Raw genomic sequence first — 23,755 nt, forward strand, 5'->3', positions numbered from 1 at the left:
TATAAGCCACATGCTATGGTTGTTGTAGTAGCTGGAGAAAAAATCTATGGAAACAAGACTTTGTGATCAGTGCCAGATTTCCCTACAGGCTAGACTCGCTGCAGCCTAAAGTCCCAAGGTTTGCAGAGGGCTGGAGAAAACCTTAAACCAATTTTTTTAGAAGAAATTTCTCAAAGAAAAAAAAAATTCTAACAAACTGAAGAAGTTTATAAATTTTGTTACCTTCCACATTACAAATGTTTAAAATGCTTTAGATATGTATTAGGTCCATAAATTACCATATACCGTAATTACATTACATGCCCCCCCCCCCAAAGCCAATTTGTCATAGGATAGTAGGATAGCTGGAGTTGGACATATAACTGTCCCCATTACCTTCAATAGCCTAGAGATTCATCAAACCTAAATCTGGCCCTGTTTGTGACCATCGGGAAATTATAGTGGCCTTGGCCAGTATTGATATTTTTTGCAAGTTACTTTCAACCGTTATGATTGTAAATTTATACGCGTTTATCGTCTTTTCTAGGGTGAAAGAGGCCTTCAAAAATTGTTAATGCAACATGTTGTGTGACCTTGAAAATTGCAAAGCATGACCAAAGACCTTCAGATACGTCATTGGTCACCCAATTCTCCAAGCTGAAACTCAAATCCAGCACATCTTAACCAAACTCAATCATCATTGTTCTACAACGATTTCCCAAAATGCACTTTCCAGCAGCTATTGAATGGACTGCAACCTGCATGGTTATAGATCAATGCAATAAACTGCAGCACCTTATAGTGTCAGATAATTTTCATGGATTGCGCAAAATCATTTTTCTGGATATGAGCTGGTGGTTATAATAACATGACTTGACTGTATACATAGGAATGGTTCCTAGCAAAATCTTCCTGATCATTTCCAGCATCAAAATTTGAAAATTTCCTTTCCTTCAAACAAACTCAAAGAAATAAGCATAATTCAAAATCATAACCTTCAAAATGTTACAAGGGATTTAGCAACTGGGTCCACAAACATGACTTAAGGAAATAAAATTCAATGTCTTTAAAATTCAAATGGTCTTTACAATTGTCATATACCTGACGAATCGAACCATCTTCCTGCCACAAGCTGGACATGCATGCTTCCAAATGTTTTTCGAGTATGTTTTTTTCCCTTCACAGAATATATATATATATTTTAACTTTTATCAAATATTTACATATTTCCTGTACTTTGGACAAATACTTTTATACTTTCCCTCTTTACCTCACCATTTTTTATTTCCCAGACTTACCCTGATTTTTCAACTTTCCACAGGTCGCAACCTTATAAGGTTATACTGAATAATCAACTTTGTGTCACATTGTATATAACTATAGTGGGGGGGGGGGGGGCAAATCTCAATATCTGCCACTTTATTTAAAAATATGTTAGCAACAAAAAAGGTTGAGTGCAATATTTTCTTTAAGAAATACAGTTAAAAGCGGCAGATTTTGCACCTGAGATTTAACAATTGATTTGCGGTCAATTCAAGTATTACGTCAGCATCGAGGGGGTTTCGGATTGAAGACTTTTGATGACAAGGGGGGGGGTTGAAAATTGCTTACGTCATCCACCCCCTTTTGAAGACAATGAATGAATGAACGCCAGGGTCTCTGCCACCGGACTTATCCCGTTGCTGAGATCTCCTTCCAGCCCAGCTTCGTGGCAGAGTCTGGAACAAAGTGAGTGCACCTAACAGTCTGAGTGTGTAGCTAGTGTTGTGTATGATATTTCAGTGCTGCCATCTATACTTTGATTGTGAGTGAAGTGTAATGATTGAATATTTGTAACGTTGTAGGCCTGTTGCTCTCTGTGGCGAGACTTTTTAATGGGGAGATTGGCTCGCATTCGCGCCTTGAAGTTGGGAACCACAGAAAACCAACTTCAGCTGACCACCACTGTGGCGCCGGTGGGGTTCGAACCCGGATCCTCGCGATGGGAATCTGTCACTATGACCACTCGACCACCACAGCGGCCCCTTTTGAAGACAAGAAATATTCTAAGCTGCTGACGAAATTTTTCTGGGGGGAGGGGGCAGTGTTTTGCTGACTTTTGCTGACAAGGGAGGGGGGTCAGAAATGGCTGAAAACCTGCTTACGTAATACTTGAATGGCCCCTTTTAAAAAAAACTGGCACACAAATAAAGCACCCTGCTGTCAGATATGGCCCCATTGTAGCTAAAAGTTGGTATGGTTGACAACTCTCAGCTTCAGGTCAACACATTCATCAAACTATTATTTAAAAGATTAAATTTTCTTTTACCTCATAATTACAGTATTTCAATTTGGATAGCATTAGAGCTAAAAACCACCAAAACATTAGATTTCATGAGAAATATGTGCCAAAGAGCATGCGACCCAACACAACTTAGATACCCCTAACACAAAGCTACAGTAGTCTTCATTTAACAAAATTTTCAACAGATCCTTGACTTCGAATGACATTTACATGCTATTGCTATCCATATACAAAAGGTAATTTCTATATAACAAAGTTTTTCCATACACAACATTTTCCTGCAATTTTTTTTTTGCAATATTCTGCAAACTCTCATTTGTCAAAGTTCCAACAAAATCAACCAGACTGCCATAACCTCACATGTCCTTGCTCTATCACAAGGAATTCCTACAACAAAGGGAAGGGCATTGTTTCCTTCTTTATCTTTTATGACGGACCACATGTCATGGTTTGTCCAATTTTCGATCAAGCAATAGTTGTCAAAAAACTCTGTATAATTATTCAAAGGATTTAAATATCTGGCTGATGCAAAGATGAATTGAGGAAGGAAAACAACTGTCTCTGGGAAGAATCAAATCAATGTAATCTTACATGCTCGGTGAGCGTGCAAGATTCCCTGCATAGGCAGTTGAATTTTCTTCCCTTAATTCATCTTTGCACATTAGCCAGATGTTAAAACCTTCATATGCAGATAAAAAAAAGTGACATAATCTTCATATATTTTATTACTGTATTTACACGTTTAAAAAGAAATACGATGAACATGTTGGGGTAAATTGAGAAGCTATCCATTCTTAGATAAGATAACCATAAATATTTTTCATGGCCATTGTATTTATGGTATATTTTATCATGTATATAATAGACAACAAAATTAAATTAGTAATATTAAATGAAGTAAACAGTATAAATTAAATTAATATAATTTAATATCAATATATAAATTGATAAATAAAATTATATTTATCATAATCTTCAATTTTTATAATTGCATTTTAGAAATATATGACATCCTTATTTGTTACAAGTATCTTTTTCTCAGCCACCTTTGCTGGGCATTTTTGCCTGTAGTCTTGCATTTGTATATGGCACAGCAGGGAGGTGATTGAAACTGCATCACAAAAGCTAAAACTGGTTTTTGTCATAGGCCTAACTGTGTAGGACACATTTTTCAATCAGTGCATACTTCTGTGTGTTAACTCACTCAGAATGTGTAAAAAGGTTTTTTTTTCCTCGTTTTTATAACTTAATGTACAAAATTCTATTTAACAAAAAAATAAAGTTCTTTACAACAAAGTTTTTAAGTGGAAATGATGAGACTGTTATATAGAGACTCGACTGCATTATACAAACTAATCTGACAAAATAGTAACATCTTATAATATTGGTTTACTGCAAAGAAAAAATGGTTCACATAGGTGGGGGAAAAAAAAAGATTATTTAACGCTTTATTACTTGCTGGGTCTTTGTTTGAGATGTATTCCGGCTTATGAGTGAGGCATTATCAGGTGCTGCTGAAGACTGGGAGTTATTTGATGATGCATCGCCATCACCATGGTGACCATTGGTTGACGTTGAAGTTTGGTAACTCATACTGTACGATTCTTGAACTTCAGGTATGCCTTCTTGCCTATTTTAGAAATTAAAAATTAATTAGAAAATTGAAATAAAAAAGTTCATAATAAAGTGAACAATAAAAGGAGGGAAAAAACATGTGTACTTACAAGTATTCTGGTACATTCTGATCAGTATAGTAATGCCTGTAAAATAACAATTAAATTATTTTAATTAGTATTCGAGTATTTATATTGAAAACTATGTAGTACATGCTGAAAAAATATCCAGGGAGAAAAACTCAATACAAACACGAGTACCACCACACAAGATCACAAGCATGCTAGCACAAACTCCATGCTCATGCAGTAGAATTGCCACTCAGCATCAAAACATTCCACGGAACAGGTTATTTGGCCAAGAAACCAACCAACCAATTTCATCTGTATTAAAACATCTCCACTGATATGCTTTTCCCCCAACATCAAACTTATGGATTATAATTACTCCTGTTTGGAGCACTGTAGAATACCATTTCTCATCTTCGTGTTTCTTGGCCATAATAACAACTTTTTTTTTGATTGACAATAAACTACAAACCTTAGAACTGTTTCAACTTGTTCAGTACGTGTAATTTCCTGTTCCTTTACAGTATCTACAGTGCGGCTTATCAGGCTGGGAAATGTAAAAAATGGGAGGAAAAGGAAAAGCAATATGGGATCATTTTATTTGCAGGGATAGGAACAGAAAAAGCAAACACACAAAGCTAACTAAAGTGAATCTAAAATCTATAACAGCTTTTTAATCAGTCATTAGGGTATGACTTCTACACAGGGTGTAACTAAACTGATGGTCAGAACTTTAAAGGGTGATAGAATTCACCGAAATAAACAATTTTCATCATATAATGTGGGGTCGAAAAGCAAGTGACAAGCCATGGGAGGGAGGCTGCATGGTGAAAATGAAACAGTGAAGACGAATAATAAAGGACAAAGAATCATCATTATCAAAAACTTTACAATAAATTCTCAAACGAGCGACCACCAGCTGCATGTAAATGTAGCCTTGTCCATAAACAGGACAGACGCTACAAACTGTGGCTGCAATATGCCATGTTGTAGAAACCAGCATGCAAATATTACACATTTTGGAAAATGTTTCATTTCAGGCTGTTGGAGATGGTAGGGGTGTAACCTTTCTTCGCACAACACACGCCATACCATCATACCATACGGTCAACACTTTGGTCACAAGCTATTGCTCGCATGCTTCATTCACGCTGGTCATTAACTGCATCTGATTTACCATGCTCCTTGCTCGATCCGTGCCATGTTTTTAAGCGAGGAATGAGCCTGTCTCCATGAGTTGCCTGTGCAAGCATAGGAATAGTCTCCAATCGAGTACTGCCCTATTTGGAAATTGCTCCAAGTATAGTCTTACCACTTCCACAGAATTGCTGTTTGCAGGGCAGCAAATAAGTTGCATATTGGCCTTCTCCGCATTTGAATATTGCTGCATTTTTGCCAACAAATAACAGCAGAATGACAAGTTCTGCAAAAAATAATGTTTCATCTGCTCCAGAAAAAGCATCCTCTTGTGGCTCGCTGCTTGCTTTCTGACCCCCACATTATAGGGGAAAAGTTGTTTGTTTTGGTGAGCTCTATCATCCCTCATAGTTGCTTGCTGACCCCATCAGTTTAGTTACATCCTGTAAATCTAATACTACTATGCTCTGATGCTAAAAATACCCATATGGCTGATTAAAGTGAGCCTGAGTACTAATGTAACAAGGGTTACTAAAAATAAGCAATAGCCGGCTATAGTGCTTTCAGACCCGAGCATTAATTTTTTTTTTGAAATTTTGCTTTTGCATTTTTGATATTCAAAAAGTACAATAAAAACACAAAAATTTGAGTAAATTTTTATTTTTTTTCTCCAAATTCTATTGAATATATGGGTCTTGGCTTGTGAAATGTGACATGGTATGATATTGATGAAAGCAGTTTGATTCCTTGCTCAACATTTTTTGACATCATTAATGTCAAATTTTTGGTATCTCGTCCTTTTCCAGCCTATCTGTCTACAACTAGCAAATTTAATATCTAGAATAGGCCAGTGGCTGAAAAATTGATTCTTCTCTGCCAATACATTTTTATTCTGGGATATTTCATACAGCCCATCACTATGTGGATTCCAAACAGTTTTTTTTAAAATTCCATCTGTATCATATCAAGTTTTTATTGTTCAAGTATACATTTTTCTAATCAAAATGATATCTATCAGTAAACTGTGATGAATATAAACAGTTTTTAGTCCCAGGATGCAAAAGACAACTCATTAAAATAATGAGAAAGTTCAAAAATAGATCAAACACATTTTCATTAAAAAAAACAGAATTTAGTCCCGACATGCACAATTGCAAACTGCTTTTACATATTGCCATTACAAACTGCTTTCAAGCGTTTCCTTACAGATACCCTCAAAGTTCATGTTCACCATGTTTCTAACTCAAAACACCCACAATCTTCCAAGTTGGGACTTAACTCCCTGCGGTAAAAAAAATATCAAGTTTATATGCGTCGAAAGCTGGGGGATGAAATAATTAATGAACATACAATGCAATGCACCACTTCCCCCCTCCTGCATAAGGGCTTGAATCCCCACATATACAAGACAACCGATAACTTTGAGCCCCCATTCAATGTTTTCTTCATTTTCGAGAGCTTCTGTCTACAGTGAGAAAAAGTAACCCCACATTTGTGCGTACAAGGTTTGGAAGAGATAGCAAACCCAGCTTATAATGTAGGTCTGGACATGGGAAGGAACCGAAAATTCCATAGGATGCTCTGTTATAAAATTCATTCTTTTGAAGTTTGTTACTTTTGAAGGTTTGTCTGTAAATCCTGTCACATATAAATAGTGTTTGAAACCGATATATTTTTCATAAGGTCAGTACAGTCTTGTTCCAATAATCCCTAATCTTGAAGCTTGTTAATTACTTGTCTAAACTAAACAGCATTGATGAAATATTCAAAGCATCTGTTTTTGATATACAGAAAAACTTCACCACAACAGTAATTGATACAACAATTAATCTCTCTATCAAGATATTTTTCAAATCTTGTTTGGAATTACCAATACTTTAATGTTAAACTTTCCACGACACAATGATTTCATTTCTACTACAATGAATCCCTACATAACAATATTTTTTGTAGAGATTTTGAAACCACTACAATGATAATTTATTATGTCTTGCTCAACATTGCCTTCAAATCAATTTACGAATATCTCTTGCCAGCTTTTATTCTTTCCAAAGCATCTAGTAATATCAGTATTTTGTACCCCACCTTTCCCTCAAAAGTATTGACCAAGTTGCTTTTTTGTGTAGTACAAAAAAAGTGTGATGTGGTAAACTCCTTTACAAGGGGAAAATACTTAAATCAATTTTAAAAACCTAATTCAATTAGTTTTTAAAATTGATTAAATTGATTTTAATTTTGTGTGTCAAAACTTTTGAGTGCATTTTCAGGTGGCAATAAAAACGCCATGGGGCAATTCCAGAGAGTCAGTTTTTTACAGTCATAGGGCCTTTAAACTGCTGTGGATAGCCAAAATGGGAATTTCATGATTATCTATGAAATCACATATGGGTCTGTACTACTTTGACTGTCACTACGATGTCACAGTCGTCAAATCTTGATTACTTATGTGCAGCAGTCAACAATATAACTCCAAGTTATTATTAGTTCGAGCTTATCGGAAATTTCGAATTCAGGGTGTAAAAAAATGATTCATTGAAATGACAGTGACATTTACAAATATCATATTAGTAAAACATGACAAACTTTTGAAGGTAAAGAAATTTGAACAGATAAGTTACTCTAACCTAATCATACTTAATTAGTGAATGAGAATATTTAGAAATAAAAACTAGATGTACATACTGTGTTAAGGAAATGGAAGCATACACAATACTCGTATGAATGAAACAAGTTATAAATAAAGAGTACACAAAATTATCTTGTAAAAAAATGTAGCCATTTTTGACAATTTTTTGTCTTCTTTTTGTGCAATTCATTGAGCCATTTACTTTTTACAACCAGATTAATGAATCTACCAAATTCTATTATACTGAATGCTATTTTTAAAATTGCCATCATTAACCAAAACTTTGACTTAAAGGAAGAAAACTTAGAATTAGAATTTTCTCTTCACTCAAAAATACGGAAAAAAGTTTAGGGGCCGAGTGAAAACTTATATTCATTCATATCAGAGTTTGACTTATCAGGAATTGAACATATTCATATCCTATAGTTTTGTGGGAAGCGACTAAGGGGTAAGCGACTAAAAGTATGCACAACTCTGGTTTAGTTAGGTAAAACTATGAATAATCTACATTCATTTCACACATGAAAATTTTAATTAACCCAGAATATCTTCGACTTCTACAAGCTCAGGATAAATATTAGCTATAATAAAATACACCCACAATTGAAGCACTATTAGCCTGGAGAAAAATTAGGACATTTTCAATGTCTCTGAAAAAAGTGCAAATAGCCATTACATTCATAGGTGCTGATTCCCAGACTTGAAAAATCTGTGGTTTATCACATGATGAAATGTTTCCCACAGAAGTCTATGTCACAAAAGAAAACTGCCATACAAATAAAAGGGGTAATTGTTTTTCTTAGCGGCCATGCGAACTTTCTTTAACGATATTTCATTAAGGAAGCATAATTTAAGGATTTTTTCAGGGATTTTTCCAAACATATATCAAAAATCGGAAAAACCTGGTTGCCACGCGGAAGGTTTTAATAAGGCTAAAAAATCGGAAGGCTTCTGGGTAAATTGGAAGTATTGGCACCTATGGTGTGATCATTTTAACCACCCTTGAACATGACAATTTTCTCCAAACAAAAACAATCATCTGTGCATATTAGACAGAAAGTGCAAATTTAGCAAGCATTGTCACTGACTAAAAATGACAGTACGCAAAAAAAAGCCTTGCTTTCATTCACTCAAACAACAAGCATCTGTTGAAGATATGCATCAAAGCTTGATTACAGATAATAGTATTTTTCTCAGAGTTTATGTTACGTTGAAACATTTTACTAAAGATGGTATGTGCATCACTTTATCAGATTATACTTTCTGAGGTGATCAGAATCTCATAAATTAAGTGCATAGGGAAGCAGTGCCAGGAAATAAATGCATTAACAAAAAAGCGTTAAAATTTTCACAATGGAAGTTCAGCATAATAAAGTATTCCTTTGAGAATCAATTTGAAAAATTAATTTTTTAAACTGAGAAGATAAATAAACAGAACTCACAGATGTGGGTCAGTCATTTTTGAATCTAGTTCAGCGTCTTCTGGAATCACAGTATTTATTTGTGTGGGCCTCCACACATAAGGGTTTTCAGCGTAGCTGGAACTGCCGTCTTCAGGGTCCCTTATTTTATACTGGAAGAGAACAATAATGGCAAAGAAACTTTAGCACTCTGTATTTTCAAGATGATGGGATTAGACAGCTTAGTTAATCTTTAAAAAAAAAAAAAAAAGTATTAATGCTCAAAAGTATTAAGCCGCATTCACAAGATATCTCGCCTCCTTAAATTTCTCTCATTTTAACATTGACAAGCAAAGATATTTTGTAAAGTTGATTTCTCAATGGAACAAATTTTTCTGTACCACTTAGTTTGCACTTGCTGAAAATCGGAAAAAAGCAAATTCAATTAAAAAGATATGACATTTTGGAGGGGCTTTAGTGATTTCCAGTATGCCGCTAAATGGATTAATCCACATTGAATTAGTATAATCATAGCTAAAGCCCGGATTATATGCATTTGCATATTTTGGCCATTTTTAGCATTAATGCATATAAATGCATAAAATCAAAGAATTTTCAGAATAAGTGCACATTTTTGAAACTTTATTTAAGCTCAATTAATTTATTTTTGATTTTTCAAATATTGTTCATAATATTATCATATGTATATGTGAGGGGATATTTTCTTGTAAAGGAATACATATGCACTAAGATATAGAAAAGATGCAGTTTGAAAACACATCTGCTATTTTTGCATGGTGATTTTTTTAATGAATATTTTCTAATTTTTTGTATATATTTCGGACTTTGACTTTTTCAAGATTTCTAGTGCATATTCTGCGTGTTTAATGCATATTTTGGCATTTTAAGTGCATATTTTTAAATTTAAGTGCATATTTTTGAATTTTTAAGTCCATATTTTTGAATTTTTAAGTCCATATTTTTGAATTTTTAAGTCCATATTTTTGAATTTTTAAGTGCATATTTTTCCACTTTTTAGTGCATATAATCTGGGTTCTAATCAAAACGATTATCAAACCTTGATGTACAAGTTTGGTTATAACAAATACAACGCCACAACAGGCAAATTGCCCAACGAGGTGGCTGACTTAAGAACATCATGGATCCCCAAGCCATTTTTTGGAGGCCCTACCTACTACTGCTACACCACACATGCACCCCGTCCACACACCCCCCGCGGAACCCCCAACGAATCGGTACATGCGGGAAGGTGCGTGTACGTGTAGTGAAACCTGACGAAGTTTTTTTTTTGTTTCTCTGTAATGCTTGTTATGTGTAGTGCTGCCATCTGCCACCAGTTTTTCTAACTATGAGTGAAGTGTTATGATTGAATGATTTATCGTTGTAGGACTGTTGCTCTCTGTGGCGAGACTTTTTAACGGGGAGATCGGCTCGCATTTGCGCCTTGAAGTTGGGAACCACAGAAAACCAACTTCAGCCGACCACCACTGTGGGGTTCGAACCCGGATCCTCGCATCGCGAGTCCGTTACTATAACCACTCGACCACCACAGCGGTTAATTGAACAAAAAAAAATTAAGTATCAGTCAAATTCATCCCAGAATTCTATGCCAAAATGGGGGGGGGGGATGATAGTACACATTAAGACAAAACAATTGTGGCAATGGAACCTTGAGTCCGGAACCATTTTTTACTGCATGTTAGCATGCAATTTAAGCAGCTTGTCCCCAGGAAGGAAGAAAGGAAAAGTCCTTGAGTACCATGGCAGTGAAAAGGAAAAAATTTACCCCCCCCCCCCACACAGGAACATTAGAGGATAATTGCCTGGAAACTGGAAGGAAGAAAAATTTCCCCCCCCCCTCCCCTTTCACCATGTAAAAAATTAGACTGAACAAGGTTGCGATGTTGTGGAGAATTCTGAATTGGAGGTGCATGTATCTTCTGAATAAGTGGGTTGTTCACGTGGGTTCTATTGCAAAAGTTCTTTGTCTTGATTTGTACATACTATCATCCCTTTCATTTTCGATGTAGAATTTTGGGAGACCGTGTGTGCATATAGGCCTACAGAAAAACGGAAAAGCAATGAATCCCCTCCCCCCGCGCAACTCACGGTTCACTTCAAAACCATTCCTTTCACGAAAAACATTTTGCGTTTCCGATAGGCATTTCTATCGGAGCCGGTTTCTGCATTAGCGGACTGCTCAGGGGCGCCCATGCAATAAGGTCGCATAACGATCGGACGAAACTGTCATTCGTTAGATCGAACGAACTTCCATTCCCCCCGAGCCGCTATGCAACTACATGTTCATAAGGGTAGCGTGAACGTTTCTTTTCTTTGCCTAGAAGTCCAAGATACCCTTGTACCGCCCGATAGAAAAAATGTCTGAAGACACCATAATCTTGAGTGAAGTTACAGAAGAGATTAAGGTAAGTATGTCATAAGGACATGAAGCTTTGCTGCACATTCATTAAAAAAAAATTGTAAAGGGAGAATTCCTGTTAAAAAAGCAGGCACGAAGATAGGGGAAAAAACTGAAATTTATGGTGCAAGGACACTGAACAATCTATATATTCCTCCCTCTACCAACAAGAATGCTGTCAAGAAATATTAAGAGTCAGCTGGTACTACATACATCAGGGAGGGAGTGTGTGTGTGTGTGTGTGTGCGCGCTAGGTACTCCCTTAAATAAATGACAAAGATAAGGGTGCAAACCTGACTTGCACCTTGGCAAAGGTCACTAGTGCATGACATCATAAGTTTCTTTTCCCCTTATGCAATAGAGAACAGAAATAAAAAATCCTAGTTGCCCAAGTATTCAGTGCCAAAGAAAAAAAAAACGCAGGTAATATGCATTTTCAATGGCTTATCTTTTTTTTGGACGAGGTACGAAGATATTTTTTTTTTGTTAAAAATTTGGGGACTCCTCAATATACCGTGTTTTTCGGGCTATCCTCCCCACGCGACCCTCCCTTAAGTTTAAAAACAGTTCGTATAACTCATGGGTCAAGATTTGGGTCACAGGGTCTTCCAAAATGGATCGTTCCAATCCACTGGAAGCCAAGGGCTCTTGAGCTATGGTTCCGACCCAAACTTGATTCACGTGGGCTTCCGAGATAGACTGTAGGTGGATTTGTAAAACATTGTTAAAAATGCATTTATTGCATCACTGGTTTCACTCATTTCAAAGAACCAGCAGGCTCATGGGTCGCAAAGCTGAAATTGTCGTTGATTCTGGGTCGCGGCTGCAAAAGGTTAAAAACTCCCGTTTTAAAAAAATAGTTTTGAAAGTTTGTGGCACCTAAGTTAATTTTACAAACAATATAAAAGTATGAAACGTTAAAACGCTTTCAAGCTGTTACAGCGGAACCTCTCGATAATAGACACCAATGGGATGAAACATTTTGCCATCTAACGGGAGATCTTTAATAGAGGTCATTCAAGTATTACGTCAGCGTCAATGGAGGGAGGGTGTTTTAGATTGCTGAATTTTGATGACGGGGGGGGGGGTTTGAATGATTCTTACGTCATGAATCACCCTTTATAAAAACATGAAATATTCTTAATGACATATTTACTATTTACTGATTGTGCCAAACATTAGAAAAACCTTTCGCTATTTTGCGGGCACCTGAACTAACATTCTTTCTATTGATAAGTCCCCTGCAGAGTCACTTTAGTGATCTCTAAATGTTTCGCGGATCCAAGTGATATGGATATGTGTCGGGCCGCAGAAGTCCTCTGGAGAGAGAGAACTGTGCCACGCATCACTCAACTGATCCGTAATTATGCCGCGGATCACTTAAGTAATCTGAGAATGTACTGAAGGCAACTTGAGTGATGTAGAACCGCACTGGGAGCCGCTTTAGTGCTCTATGTTATGTTATTATTAACTATGCTACATGTCACTCAAAGGATCTCTAAATGAGCCACTGATCGCTCAAGTGTTCTGGAACTGTCGCGGGTCATTTGAGTGATCAGTGAATGATCCACGGGCCTACTTGAGTGATCTCAAATAGGCCACAAGCCACTTAAATGCTCTGGAATTGTGCCACGGGTCACTTACGTGATCTGTAAATGTGCCGCTCAGTTCATTTTTACAAAATTAGGTTTGAGGTTGTAGGCCACATTTGGTTCGCAGGCCAAGGGTTTACCATATATGACTTGGAGGGAGGGTCGCAATGAGTTCTTAGCCTCCAAATAGCATTGAAATTAACAGAAATCGATTATAACATTTAAAAGACAGTTTCTTTATTTTTTTTAATGCAAAAAATATTAAAATTTTGAAAGATTTGATCGTCTGGGGAGGGACATAGAACCCCCCCCCCCCACTTACGTCTCTGATCCCACCAATATGCGTTAGGAAGTAGGGGGCAGAACTGGCGAAATTTTGCTGACGGGGGTCAAAAACGGTTAAAGAATTTGCTGACGTAATACTTGAACGGCCCATAGGTAATAAATACAATCTATTTAAACCCTTTATCTAAATTATTATTAGGCAAATAAGCGTTTTACATGCCCCGGGCATGTTAGGCAATAGATTTGTCCAGCCCTGGTTCCATCCAAAATAAGTACACCATCCAAATAAGTACATAATAAATAAGCACTAGGTTACATTGCAGCAAGCATCAAGTCTTTTAACGTTATTTCAATGGTTCAGGCTCATGAAGGAGAAAGGAACATCGTATTTTAACCAACATTTCATTGCATCCGATTATTATAGAAGTGGACACTACTTATCAAAATAATCAAGTATTCTGTAAATTATTAAGAAAGTGATTTCTCGAATTTAAAACAAAAAAAGATAGAAAGAGGGGAAAAAAAAAGACCAAAATATGTGTATAATCAGAAAATATTATCCGAAGTCATAGATGACGCTAAAAAACGAAACCAATCGATCTTTACACGCGTAAATATTGAAACAGAAATTTACAAAATTTATTTGATATAACAAAATTAAAAAATTATATGAACCGACATTTGATTGTATCAAATTTCTGTATAACTGAGCCAACCTATAATAAATTTTGTTAAAATAATAAATAACAAATTTAAAAATATTATAAAACATACATCAATTCAGAAATGAGGGTTTCAAGTCAACAGCAGATGACGCTAGTAAAAACAAATGCTCATTAATGGAAACAAACTGTAGAAAATGGATTATAAAAGAAAAGAAAAGAGAGATGCCCTGCCATGAAGCTTGATACAGTTGGTTATATGTATATTCGCAAAAAAATTAGCATGTGCACCACAATTTGCAGGGAGAACACCTTATAATAGTGAATGTCGGAAACGATTGAAGATATGTGTATAAGGAGGTAAAGTCCAAAATGTAAGCTAGATGAAAGCCACACACATTTCTGAGTCATGTGGAGAAAGCCAACATGAAACATTAAAAATGAAATATGGTAATAAAAACCACTCCCATCACATAATCACTTTGGACCCGGGACACCTGCAGCATATAGTACAAGGTGTCCCATAAATTGAATAAATTTGTATACAGTTTTCTTGGGGGGGGGGATTTTTTCCTTGGTGTAGAAAAATAAATTAGTTCAAGTTTCTGTCTATAGAGAGCACTGCTCGTACGATCGGCGGAAATATGCAAATTAATCCTATAAAATGCAGGGTGTACAATCAACAACTCATTTCTGAGTTTCCCCATTACTGGTGCTCACATAAGGTTTTAATCGTGATGTTGACATTGGTAGATACAAAGCACTATTGACGAAATTTTTACCTCAGCCACGAATCACCAGCTGGAGTTTTACGAATGTTTTCGACGCAGACTAGATCTAGGAAAGGTTCAGGTCTAGAATTCTACGATTTACTTTCGTGCAGCACCCTTTATCTACAAAAATCGGAACTAATTTTTTTTCTACATTTAAAAAACTCCGTGAGAATAACTTTTTCTCGTAAAACCGCATATAAAGATACCTATTTCTTAAATTTTTATGAATTTTTAAACTATTCACGAATTTATGGGACACCCTGTACATCTCGCGGTCACTCTAACGACAGCATGCCGCGATTTACCGTTTGGGAATCTAATTTTGATAAGAAACTTCATGTGCGTTCAAACATTATTTATGAACAATATAAATACATTAGAATCTCACCCTTTCTAGCTGCGTGGTCACACTCTGTCTCTCAGCTTCCAATTCTCGACTGAGCTGCTCGAATTGAGCTTCCTGCAAAGAGAAAAACGAAATATTCATGAAATTCCACGAAAAGTCATACATAGTGAATGAGTATAACGCTAAATTTCCAACAATTATTGAGTAGCGAGTGAGGCAGGCGCACAACAAAAACGATGGCAAAATAATTAGCACAGGGGTTCTCAATCGGGGGGCCTTGAAGAGGTTGCGGGGATTCAGTGAGCTTAGATGGGGAAAAAATTAATTTGTTGAATCTACATTACATGCTGTGGTCTTCATTTTATTAGCGAGGGTGGGGGGGCCCCCGCACACACAAAAGGTCAAGAACCCCGGAACTCGGAACTAGCCAGACAGGATGGTTATCTTACCAGTACCCGCAAGAGCAAATTAATTCAATTTCTCCGGTACGCAGCGATCTTGAGCCTGCGATTTATATGGCTGAGGTAATGCGACTTCACCAATAGTGTTCCATCCACCAATGTCAATATCACAATGGAAACCTTGTGTAAGCGCCAGTAACCGGAAAATTAAGAAATGAGCTGTTACTTCTAGCTGTGAATCGTACACCCCTGCATTTTATAGGTCTGTGATTTGCATGTTTCCAGTGATTTGCTTCCAAGCTGTATCAACGAAATTTGAACTAATTTTTTTAATGTACCAAAAAATATCCCCCCTTCATAGGAAATTTTTCGCAAACAGCATTAAAATGTACAGATTCCTTCAATTTTTTTGAATTTAACAATTTGGGCGCGGTAGCCCTGGTCGATAAGATATTCGCCTGAAGTACCAAAGGATGTTCAGCGGTGTCGCGAGTTCGATACCCGGTTCGTCCTTTTATCTCCCGGTCAAATTAGCCCTCGTTTGCAGAAAATGACCGTGGTGCGACAAAAATGATGAAATGAATTTAACAATTTACGAATTTGTGGAACACCCTGTATTTCTTAACGTCCCATCTACAAGGCCGGAACATAATGAACATTCCGGAAATGTCCATACAACAGCTTCGGGCATACCTCAGTAATGATCCTCCATGTCTCAAAAATGAAGAGTTAAGAATAATTCTTCTCCCCGCCCCAAACCTCCATAAAAAAAAATACCGATCAATACACTCGATGCAATCAACATCACAATATGATCTTTTTAATGATTTTCAGCCCTACTAAAATTAGACGAATCATAACCACAAAAAATACTAAAAATTCGATCGGATATTAGAAGCACTTGAACCCCCGACATTCAAATGACAGACATTTATGCTCTTCTCTCTCACGCCCCCCCCCCCCATACTGATGTCTTTCTCCGAACTTCAATATAATGTCACTATTACATAAATTCCTTTCTCCAAAAAAAAAAAAAAAAGCCATAAGAAAAATTTCAAATCACGAAATTTCCGATGGAATAAAAAACGACAAGGATGATATGTTACACCACAAATGAAATTTTTTTTTTTTTCAATTTGGAATTTCACACTGAAAAAAAAAAACAAAAAAAAAACCACCATCAGAGTGAAGAAAAAGCAATAAAATGCCTAAACAATTTCCCAAAGAGAGAAAAACTCCAAAGAGAAAAAAACGACGACGACGACGACTCCAAAAAATCATCCGAAACAGCAATTTACAAAAATGGCTCCCAAGCGATTATAATGAATGGAATTTGAAAATTAAATAAATAAAAAATACCCAACAACAAAAAAAAATGTTTTGTACCACGTTTTATGATGGAAAAGCGTTACAACCTCCCTCCCACTCTTCTTTCTTAGTACATTTAGGAACCAAAAGGTATAGCCCTTTTCTCAGCATCTGGCAAGATGCCAGATCTCGAGAGATCTCATCAAAGTGGTCTCTCTCTCTCTACATTTCTACTTTTTTTCAGATCAGTAAAAAAAAATATTTTTACATGGTATATATATATATATTTTTTTTTTTCACTATCTTCATCTATTTATTGCGTGTTGCTCAGACACGGGTAGAGAAGAGAGGGTAGCTGAAAAAGAAAAATGAGGAGCAGCAGCTCGGGAAGAAATGAGTTATTTCCAAGACTATTCATATAGCGGAGGCCGGCTGTGGATACAAATTACATGAAGTTACGTGAAGGCACGTGGATGTATGTATGTACGGTGGTGCTTCGAGTTACGAGCGATTCGAGTTACCGCCAGAAGAATAGTACAGTCGAGTACACTTATACCCTGGATAAAATATAGGGTTTGCTATCCATAATTTCTCCGCCCATTCCTATTTTTTGCCTATGTTGATTGGCATCCTGCTCAAGGGGGTTGGTGCACGCAAATTTTCCAAAAAAAACACATTTACCAATTTTTAAATACTACGAAATTTTCTGCGTCTAACAGTGTTAAAGTTTTTGTTCTAACTGTACTAAAAATATTTTTGAAATATTTTAATATAAACTGCTGGCAGGCATTACACATGCTAATGTGTTTTTCACTAATATGCTTTTTTTCTCAAACTTAAGTTTTTTGTTTTAGATGAGGAAAGTTTTTCGAACACCATCATTCAAATGTCTTGAAACACTTTGTGTCTCTCTCAAGACTATGGTGTTACAAACATTAAACACGAGGATTTTTTATTAAAATTATTCAAAAAAATGGCACAAAATGAGTAAATTTTGGTGGTTTTTGAAAAAGTTGCATGTTGTTAAAGACCGCGAAAAAAATAACCAATACTTCAAATGTTAAAAGCTCGTGTTAAAGCATGTACCACCTTAGTGTTGAGAGAGAGACAAAGTTTCAAAACATTTGAATGAGTGGTGCTCGAAAAACATTCTCCTTATCTAACAAAAACTTAGTTTTGAGAAAAAAGCATTTTAGTGAAAAACATTAGCATGTCTAATGCCTACCACCGCAGTTTATATGAAAGTATTTTACAAATATTTTTAGTACAGGTAGAACAAAAACTTTAACACGTTTCGACGCAGAACATTTCATACTATTTAAAAACTGAAAAATTTGCGTGCACCAATTCCCTTAAAACATAAATCGTGGATATTACATACCAAAAACACTACCTTAACCCAGAAAATAATTCGCGTAAGGGCTGGATAAATCTTAAAAAATTTGCATGCCCAGTGGAGCATGTAACTTGAAATAATAGATGCCTGGATCAATATTTTACACGCCGAAAAAATATTATCACTGGATTTACTTATTTGAAAAAGGTATAAGAATAACTCGCTCGAATTTGCAAGATGCTCGTCTTCCACTATGAAGGTTTCCGTCGAGGTCCACGGGCTCGAATCCAGGCAAGAACATCAGAAACAAGTTCTTTACCTACCGAGCCTGATGCTACCACCGATAGATGGCAACTTCATTTCCCACCCAACTCCACGGGTTGGAAATTATCGTATGGCGATGTGACCGGAGTTGGTGTGCGGTAAAATAGCCCTGGTGTATAACATAGGCCTACTGCAAACAAAAACCTAGAAAAACGAAGCTCAAATCTGTCTTATTTGTGCAACATTCATTGTATTAGGGTGATGTGTGTGCGTGTGTATTTCACAAGAAAGCCGTGGGAATTTCTGTAATAAGGAAAAAAATTTGCGTCAAAATTTCCATTAAGTAGGGACACAGATAGCAGCACTGCAATGGTCTACAGGTCTTCAATGCATGGCCTCACTGAGCTATTTGATAACATGTGTATAGCATAGTAGTTTAGTGGAGAGAGCGAGCCTCACGGAAAATACCAAATGTGGCCCCACACTCTGTCAAATGGCTGAAGGCATCTGGTTTGCAGCAAAAAGCGCCACCTGTAAGCAACAATTATTTCAACAGTAAAATTCTGCTTTTTAAACAAAAGATTGTCCTTTTATTCACTTCAGTGAAAAATGCATGTGTGGCATATGCTCTTTAAATTATTGAATATTTACTTTTTCTGTTACTGCAGACTGTTTTCTTTTTAGAACGGGCTACATCGAAATGGGTGCTGATGTAGAAATGTGGTAGTTTTATGTGTAACTCAAATTGTCATAAACATTAATTATGCAGTGTTTGTGTTGCATTTAATGTGTTGTGTCGAGTTTTTCGTTTTACAACGCCAAGTGAGAGAAAAAATTGAACTCTTATCTATAAAAAAAAACTCTAGGCAACGATAAGTATGTTAGTGCAAATCGCACCTTTTCTTGTCAATTGGTTGATTTTGTTAAAAAAAATTAAAATGTGTCCAGGACTTCTCGCCCACCCTGTATTACAAGCTTTTGGTTCCTCAAATTTTGAGATGAAAGTAGTCATAGCTAACAGACCATTCACAATCACTTCCATTACACGGGAATATTCCTAAAGATGCGAGTGGAAAAAAAAGTGATTCATCACAGTGACTTATGTCCAGCAACTGGGCTTCTTTAAGTCATGTCTTTCTCGGATACAGACGGCAGCATTTGTAACTATAAAGGAGGAGGAATATTTCCGAGAAAACTCGATCACTCAGAATTATGTTCCGGAAGAAGAAAAAATACGACTTTCGCACCACAATAAGAAACTCGAGTTACTCGATTTTTCTTCATTTCCTAAGGGTTTATGAAAGTGTGCATAAAGCTTTTTTCGCTCCTCCCCCTCCTACCAACACATCTTTATACAGAGATAATGCTTTTGGTGAGTGAGCGCGTGTATGTGCTGGATTCTGGCAAGTGTGCAAGTACACCGAGAAGGTACGTGGCCGCGTGTATTGATCGATACTCGCGGCTGAGGAGTTCATTTCCTTCCTTTTCGCTCCTATGGCCACTCCTCGTTGTTTTCTGGTTTTCGTCCTTATACATATATATAGCTTAATATAAGTTTATTGACGTCGCCTTTTTTTTTTGTTTTTGTCGTTGATCCTCACAGATATATATGTGAGAGAGTTGCTCCGTCGACTAGTCTTCTCGGTTATTGCTTTGTTTTTCGCACAGCGACCGACCAAGGTAGAAGCTTCATTACCCTCGCAATCCGATACCACAGGCGACAGAAAGAGCAACTAAACGAAGCCGATAAAGAAAGTCTGTCATCATACCAACCTATATATATATACACAGTGCACACAACATAATACTGAGTCAAAATGCACATGCGTACTAGGTAATGGAAGTCTGCTCTTCCTGCCCCGTGAGATTTGTCTTCACATAAGCAAAACTGAGTAAATCCTCTTCCAGCAAAATCAACAAAGGTTTGCTTGACTCATCGCCACATGATGGTCGACTATATTCATGATTGGTGTCACAGCACGGTCAGTTTTTTTCCACAGGGTTGTAATTATCTGGGATGCGTGTAAACACAAAGATTACATTCTTAGATGTATACCAGGTATACTAGAGGTAAATGTATCTGAACTGATTGAAGAGTTAAGTTACAAGGTTACCCCAAAATGTAACGAAGGCAAGAGCCAAATGCATTTCGAAATTATGTGAGAGAAAGACAACATAAAACGTCTCCAACACTATTTCAGTTTCGATTAATGCGCATTCTAATATACTAAATATATATAAAAGCGTCATCTGCTGCTGAATTTATGCATAATTTGGCAACATGTTTTTCGGATAAATTTGTTGTTTGTTATTATTTTGATAAAATTTATTAAGTTATAGTGAAATTCTGTATAGTCAAATATCGGTTATAATTTTTTTTTTGGCTCTAGTGGAGTCCGTTTCGAGACTCAGTTTTGATAATCATACGTTCCAATGAAAATCAGTTCGGTTTCACTAAGGGCATCTATTGACAACTATAAATAGTAATTTTTGTATTTCTGTGTATTTGAACGATATTTTTTTCCTTTTTATCTTCTAATTTTTTTTAATATATATACTCTATCATTTCAACAACATTCAAGAAAGCTGAGCAACAACGACATCATCCAATTCATTGAAATATCAGCAAATGTAATTTTTTTCCTTCGATCTGAGATGGAGGTTCATAAGATGATTTTTGTGAACCGTGTGAATCTTTCAAACCATGAAACAACGTTATAAAATTTAATAAAATTTAATATAGATTTCTGTAGGAAAGGGAAAAAATTTAAATTTAGTTGTTGAAAAGGTTTTTTTTTTTTTCAAATTTTTTTTTAAATGAAACATATTGACACTAGGAAGATTATTAAACTCGAGCAAGAAACCAGTGCTAGCGCAGCAGATGCTGGTTAGCGCCACTTGTCATTAATGTAGATGAAACAGAGCGTAAGATTTTTTCCCCCAGACAATTTCAGTTGCGATAATTGCGTATGCCACTTGAATTAGTTTCGTTTTCGAGCGTCATCTGATGATAGTTTTGATTTTACACGTTTGATCATTTTGAGAATTTGGACCTTCTTATAAAATAACCGGATACGCACTGAAATGTTGGTTATATAATATGATGTTTCTTTTGCCAAGAACTTGACAAATTGTCACGGTGACTAGAAAATTGGTACTGGTTTCAAAAATTTCCTAAATGCAATCACTAAATTGAAGTTTAAGGACGAGACATTTTTTTTTTTGATTTCATGACAGCGCCTTTTCCAACATAGTGGTCAGTGCGCTGAGGTTGATGATCGAATTTTTATGGTCATTTTCACGGCAAAATGGTCGTAAAAACACGGGGACCTATCAAACTAAAAAAAAAAAATCAGTTTAGAGCAGGGCTGGGCACTCCCTTCCCCCACCAAAAAAACTTTTACCCGAAGAAAAAGGTCCAAAATAATGCTGCTTTTGTTTGACATATGTGACCCTTTCATGTTGGCAGATATGCAGCCATAAATTCCAAACATTTTGTGCTGCTTTCAGCGTGCAAATTTAGGTGTAAATACTTATTTTTTTAGTCATTTTAGTCATCATGGTGACTTGGCGCCTGAGATTTGTCCCGCCCTGGCGTAGAGCCGATTTGAGATATCCAAATGTTTCTCAGCGAAGTTAAAAAGAAAGTTCGATTTGATACTGAAGTTTTGATATTGTACATCATCCCCTTGTTCAAAATATTCACTCCCATTCGTGACAGTGATGAATGGTAACAACCTTGAATTCTGGTTCGAAGGAACTTTTTAGAATTTTCCCTCCAGATTCCTACAAAATTCATGGTAACATTCAATATACGGCGGATCAATTTTTTTTTTCCTTTCTATTCCACGTTTTCGAATAGATATCATATCTACGCTGCATATCTCTACAACAAAATAGTATACTCGAAATTTATATCCAAAAATAATAAAATAAAGTAGAATAAATGGATCTTCAATGCGTTTTCTTCAGCGAAAAATCACAAAAATCCATTCTGATCGAAAGCACTCAACAAATAATATCGAATCTAATGCTCGGAAGGGAGAAAAGGTAAAAACCTGAAAGCAAAAATATTCGGTACACACACTCCCCGAAGATTTTCCACGGACAAACAATCATCATCGCGGTCATTAAACATCATGTGCTATTTACCCAAGCGCACTCCGAAGCAAAGGACAAACAACGGCAACACGCTTTGAGGGAGAAAATACGGTTTTTACGAACGAGCCATGTACAAACACACAAAAAAAAAGTTTTCATGGCTAGGCTATAGTAGTCACATACCCGCGTCTCACATACTTCTTCCACTTTCTTTACGAAAACATACTGCGATGTCGTAAACCTGAGTCATAAGTAAATCAACTCGAGCTTATGTGCTCAACGGGGTTAGTTTGATGGAATTTTACACTCCTCCCCACTCGTTTGAAAAGTCCTACACAAAGAAGGAAATCGCACATCAACCAAAAATTATGGATTCGCACACACACAAAAACAGAAATCCTTCTACAATCTTTGTTCTCTTCGCTAAGAAAAGGTCATAACGCATTTATCCGAGCACCTGTAATGACGATATAAAAAGAAAAGCAATGCGGTGGTACCTTAGGAACATTTCCCGGAGTTCTCTCGATAACGGCGTTTAAAGCGATCTATTCATAGGATTCGGTTCTTATGCATACGTGAGAAATTTTCTATAAGTATTAATACAGCAAAATCTCGATATAACGGTATTCTACGGAGCAAGGAAAAAAAACGGTTGTAGAGGCCCAAAAGAAATAAGTGTCATCAAAGACATTGAAACAAATCGTTATTGAGAGCACTGTTGAAAAAAAAAAAAATAGTACTTCAAGAAACTGTTCAGAAAAAATTTCGGATATTTTTACGAAAGACATTGTTTAAAAAAAAAAGAATTGTTCAATATCTTCGTCAAAACAGGGCCATCTTAAGAGCATCACGGGAAAATTGGATTTTCTGATGCCCTACCTGGAAAATTCTTGAAAATTTCAATTAGTCCTCATTTTTGTGAGGCCCCCTCTTCTCTTGAGGTGCCCGGGTGGGCTCATGCGTTAAGATGGCACTGCGTCAAAAGCATTGTTATAGAAAACGTTGAGAGAAAGCATTGCTATAGAAAACGTTGTGAGAAAGCATTGTTATAGAAAACGTTGTGAGAAAGCATTGCTATAGAAAACGTTGTGAGAAAGCATTGCTATAGAAAACGTTGTGAGAAAGCATTGCTATAGAAA

General features: G+C 36.3%; 1 protein-coding gene across 3 annotated transcripts in view; it reads right to left on the bottom strand.

Annotated features, from left to right (window-relative positions):
- Positions 1-23,755, bottom strand: part of p120ctn (adherens junction protein p120) — a 189,557-nt gene that overhangs the window by 21,978 nt on the left and 143,824 nt on the right. For all 3 annotated transcript variants that reach the window (XM_089250130.1, XM_089250129.1, XM_089250131.1), the window contains exons 3-6: positions 15,249-15,320; positions 9,151-9,281; positions 3,988-4,023; positions 3,719-3,893 (exon numbers count right to left, since the gene is read on the bottom strand). In XM_089250130.1, coding sequence (XP_089106256.1) covers positions 3,719-3,893; positions 3,988-4,023; positions 9,151-9,281; positions 15,249-15,320 — 414 coding nt within the window. The remainder of the gene's footprint in view (positions 1-3,718; positions 3,894-3,987; positions 4,024-9,150; positions 9,282-15,248; positions 15,321-23,755) is intronic.

Source organism: Pholcus phalangioides, unplaced genomic scaffold (genome assembly GCF_987345545.1).
Source record: "Pholcus phalangioides strain wild (caught in Gottingen) unplaced genomic scaffold, Ppha-v1.0 ptg000022l_1, whole genome shotgun sequence".
NCBI lineage: Eukaryota > Metazoa > Arthropoda > Arachnida > Araneae > Pholcidae > Pholcus > Pholcus phalangioides.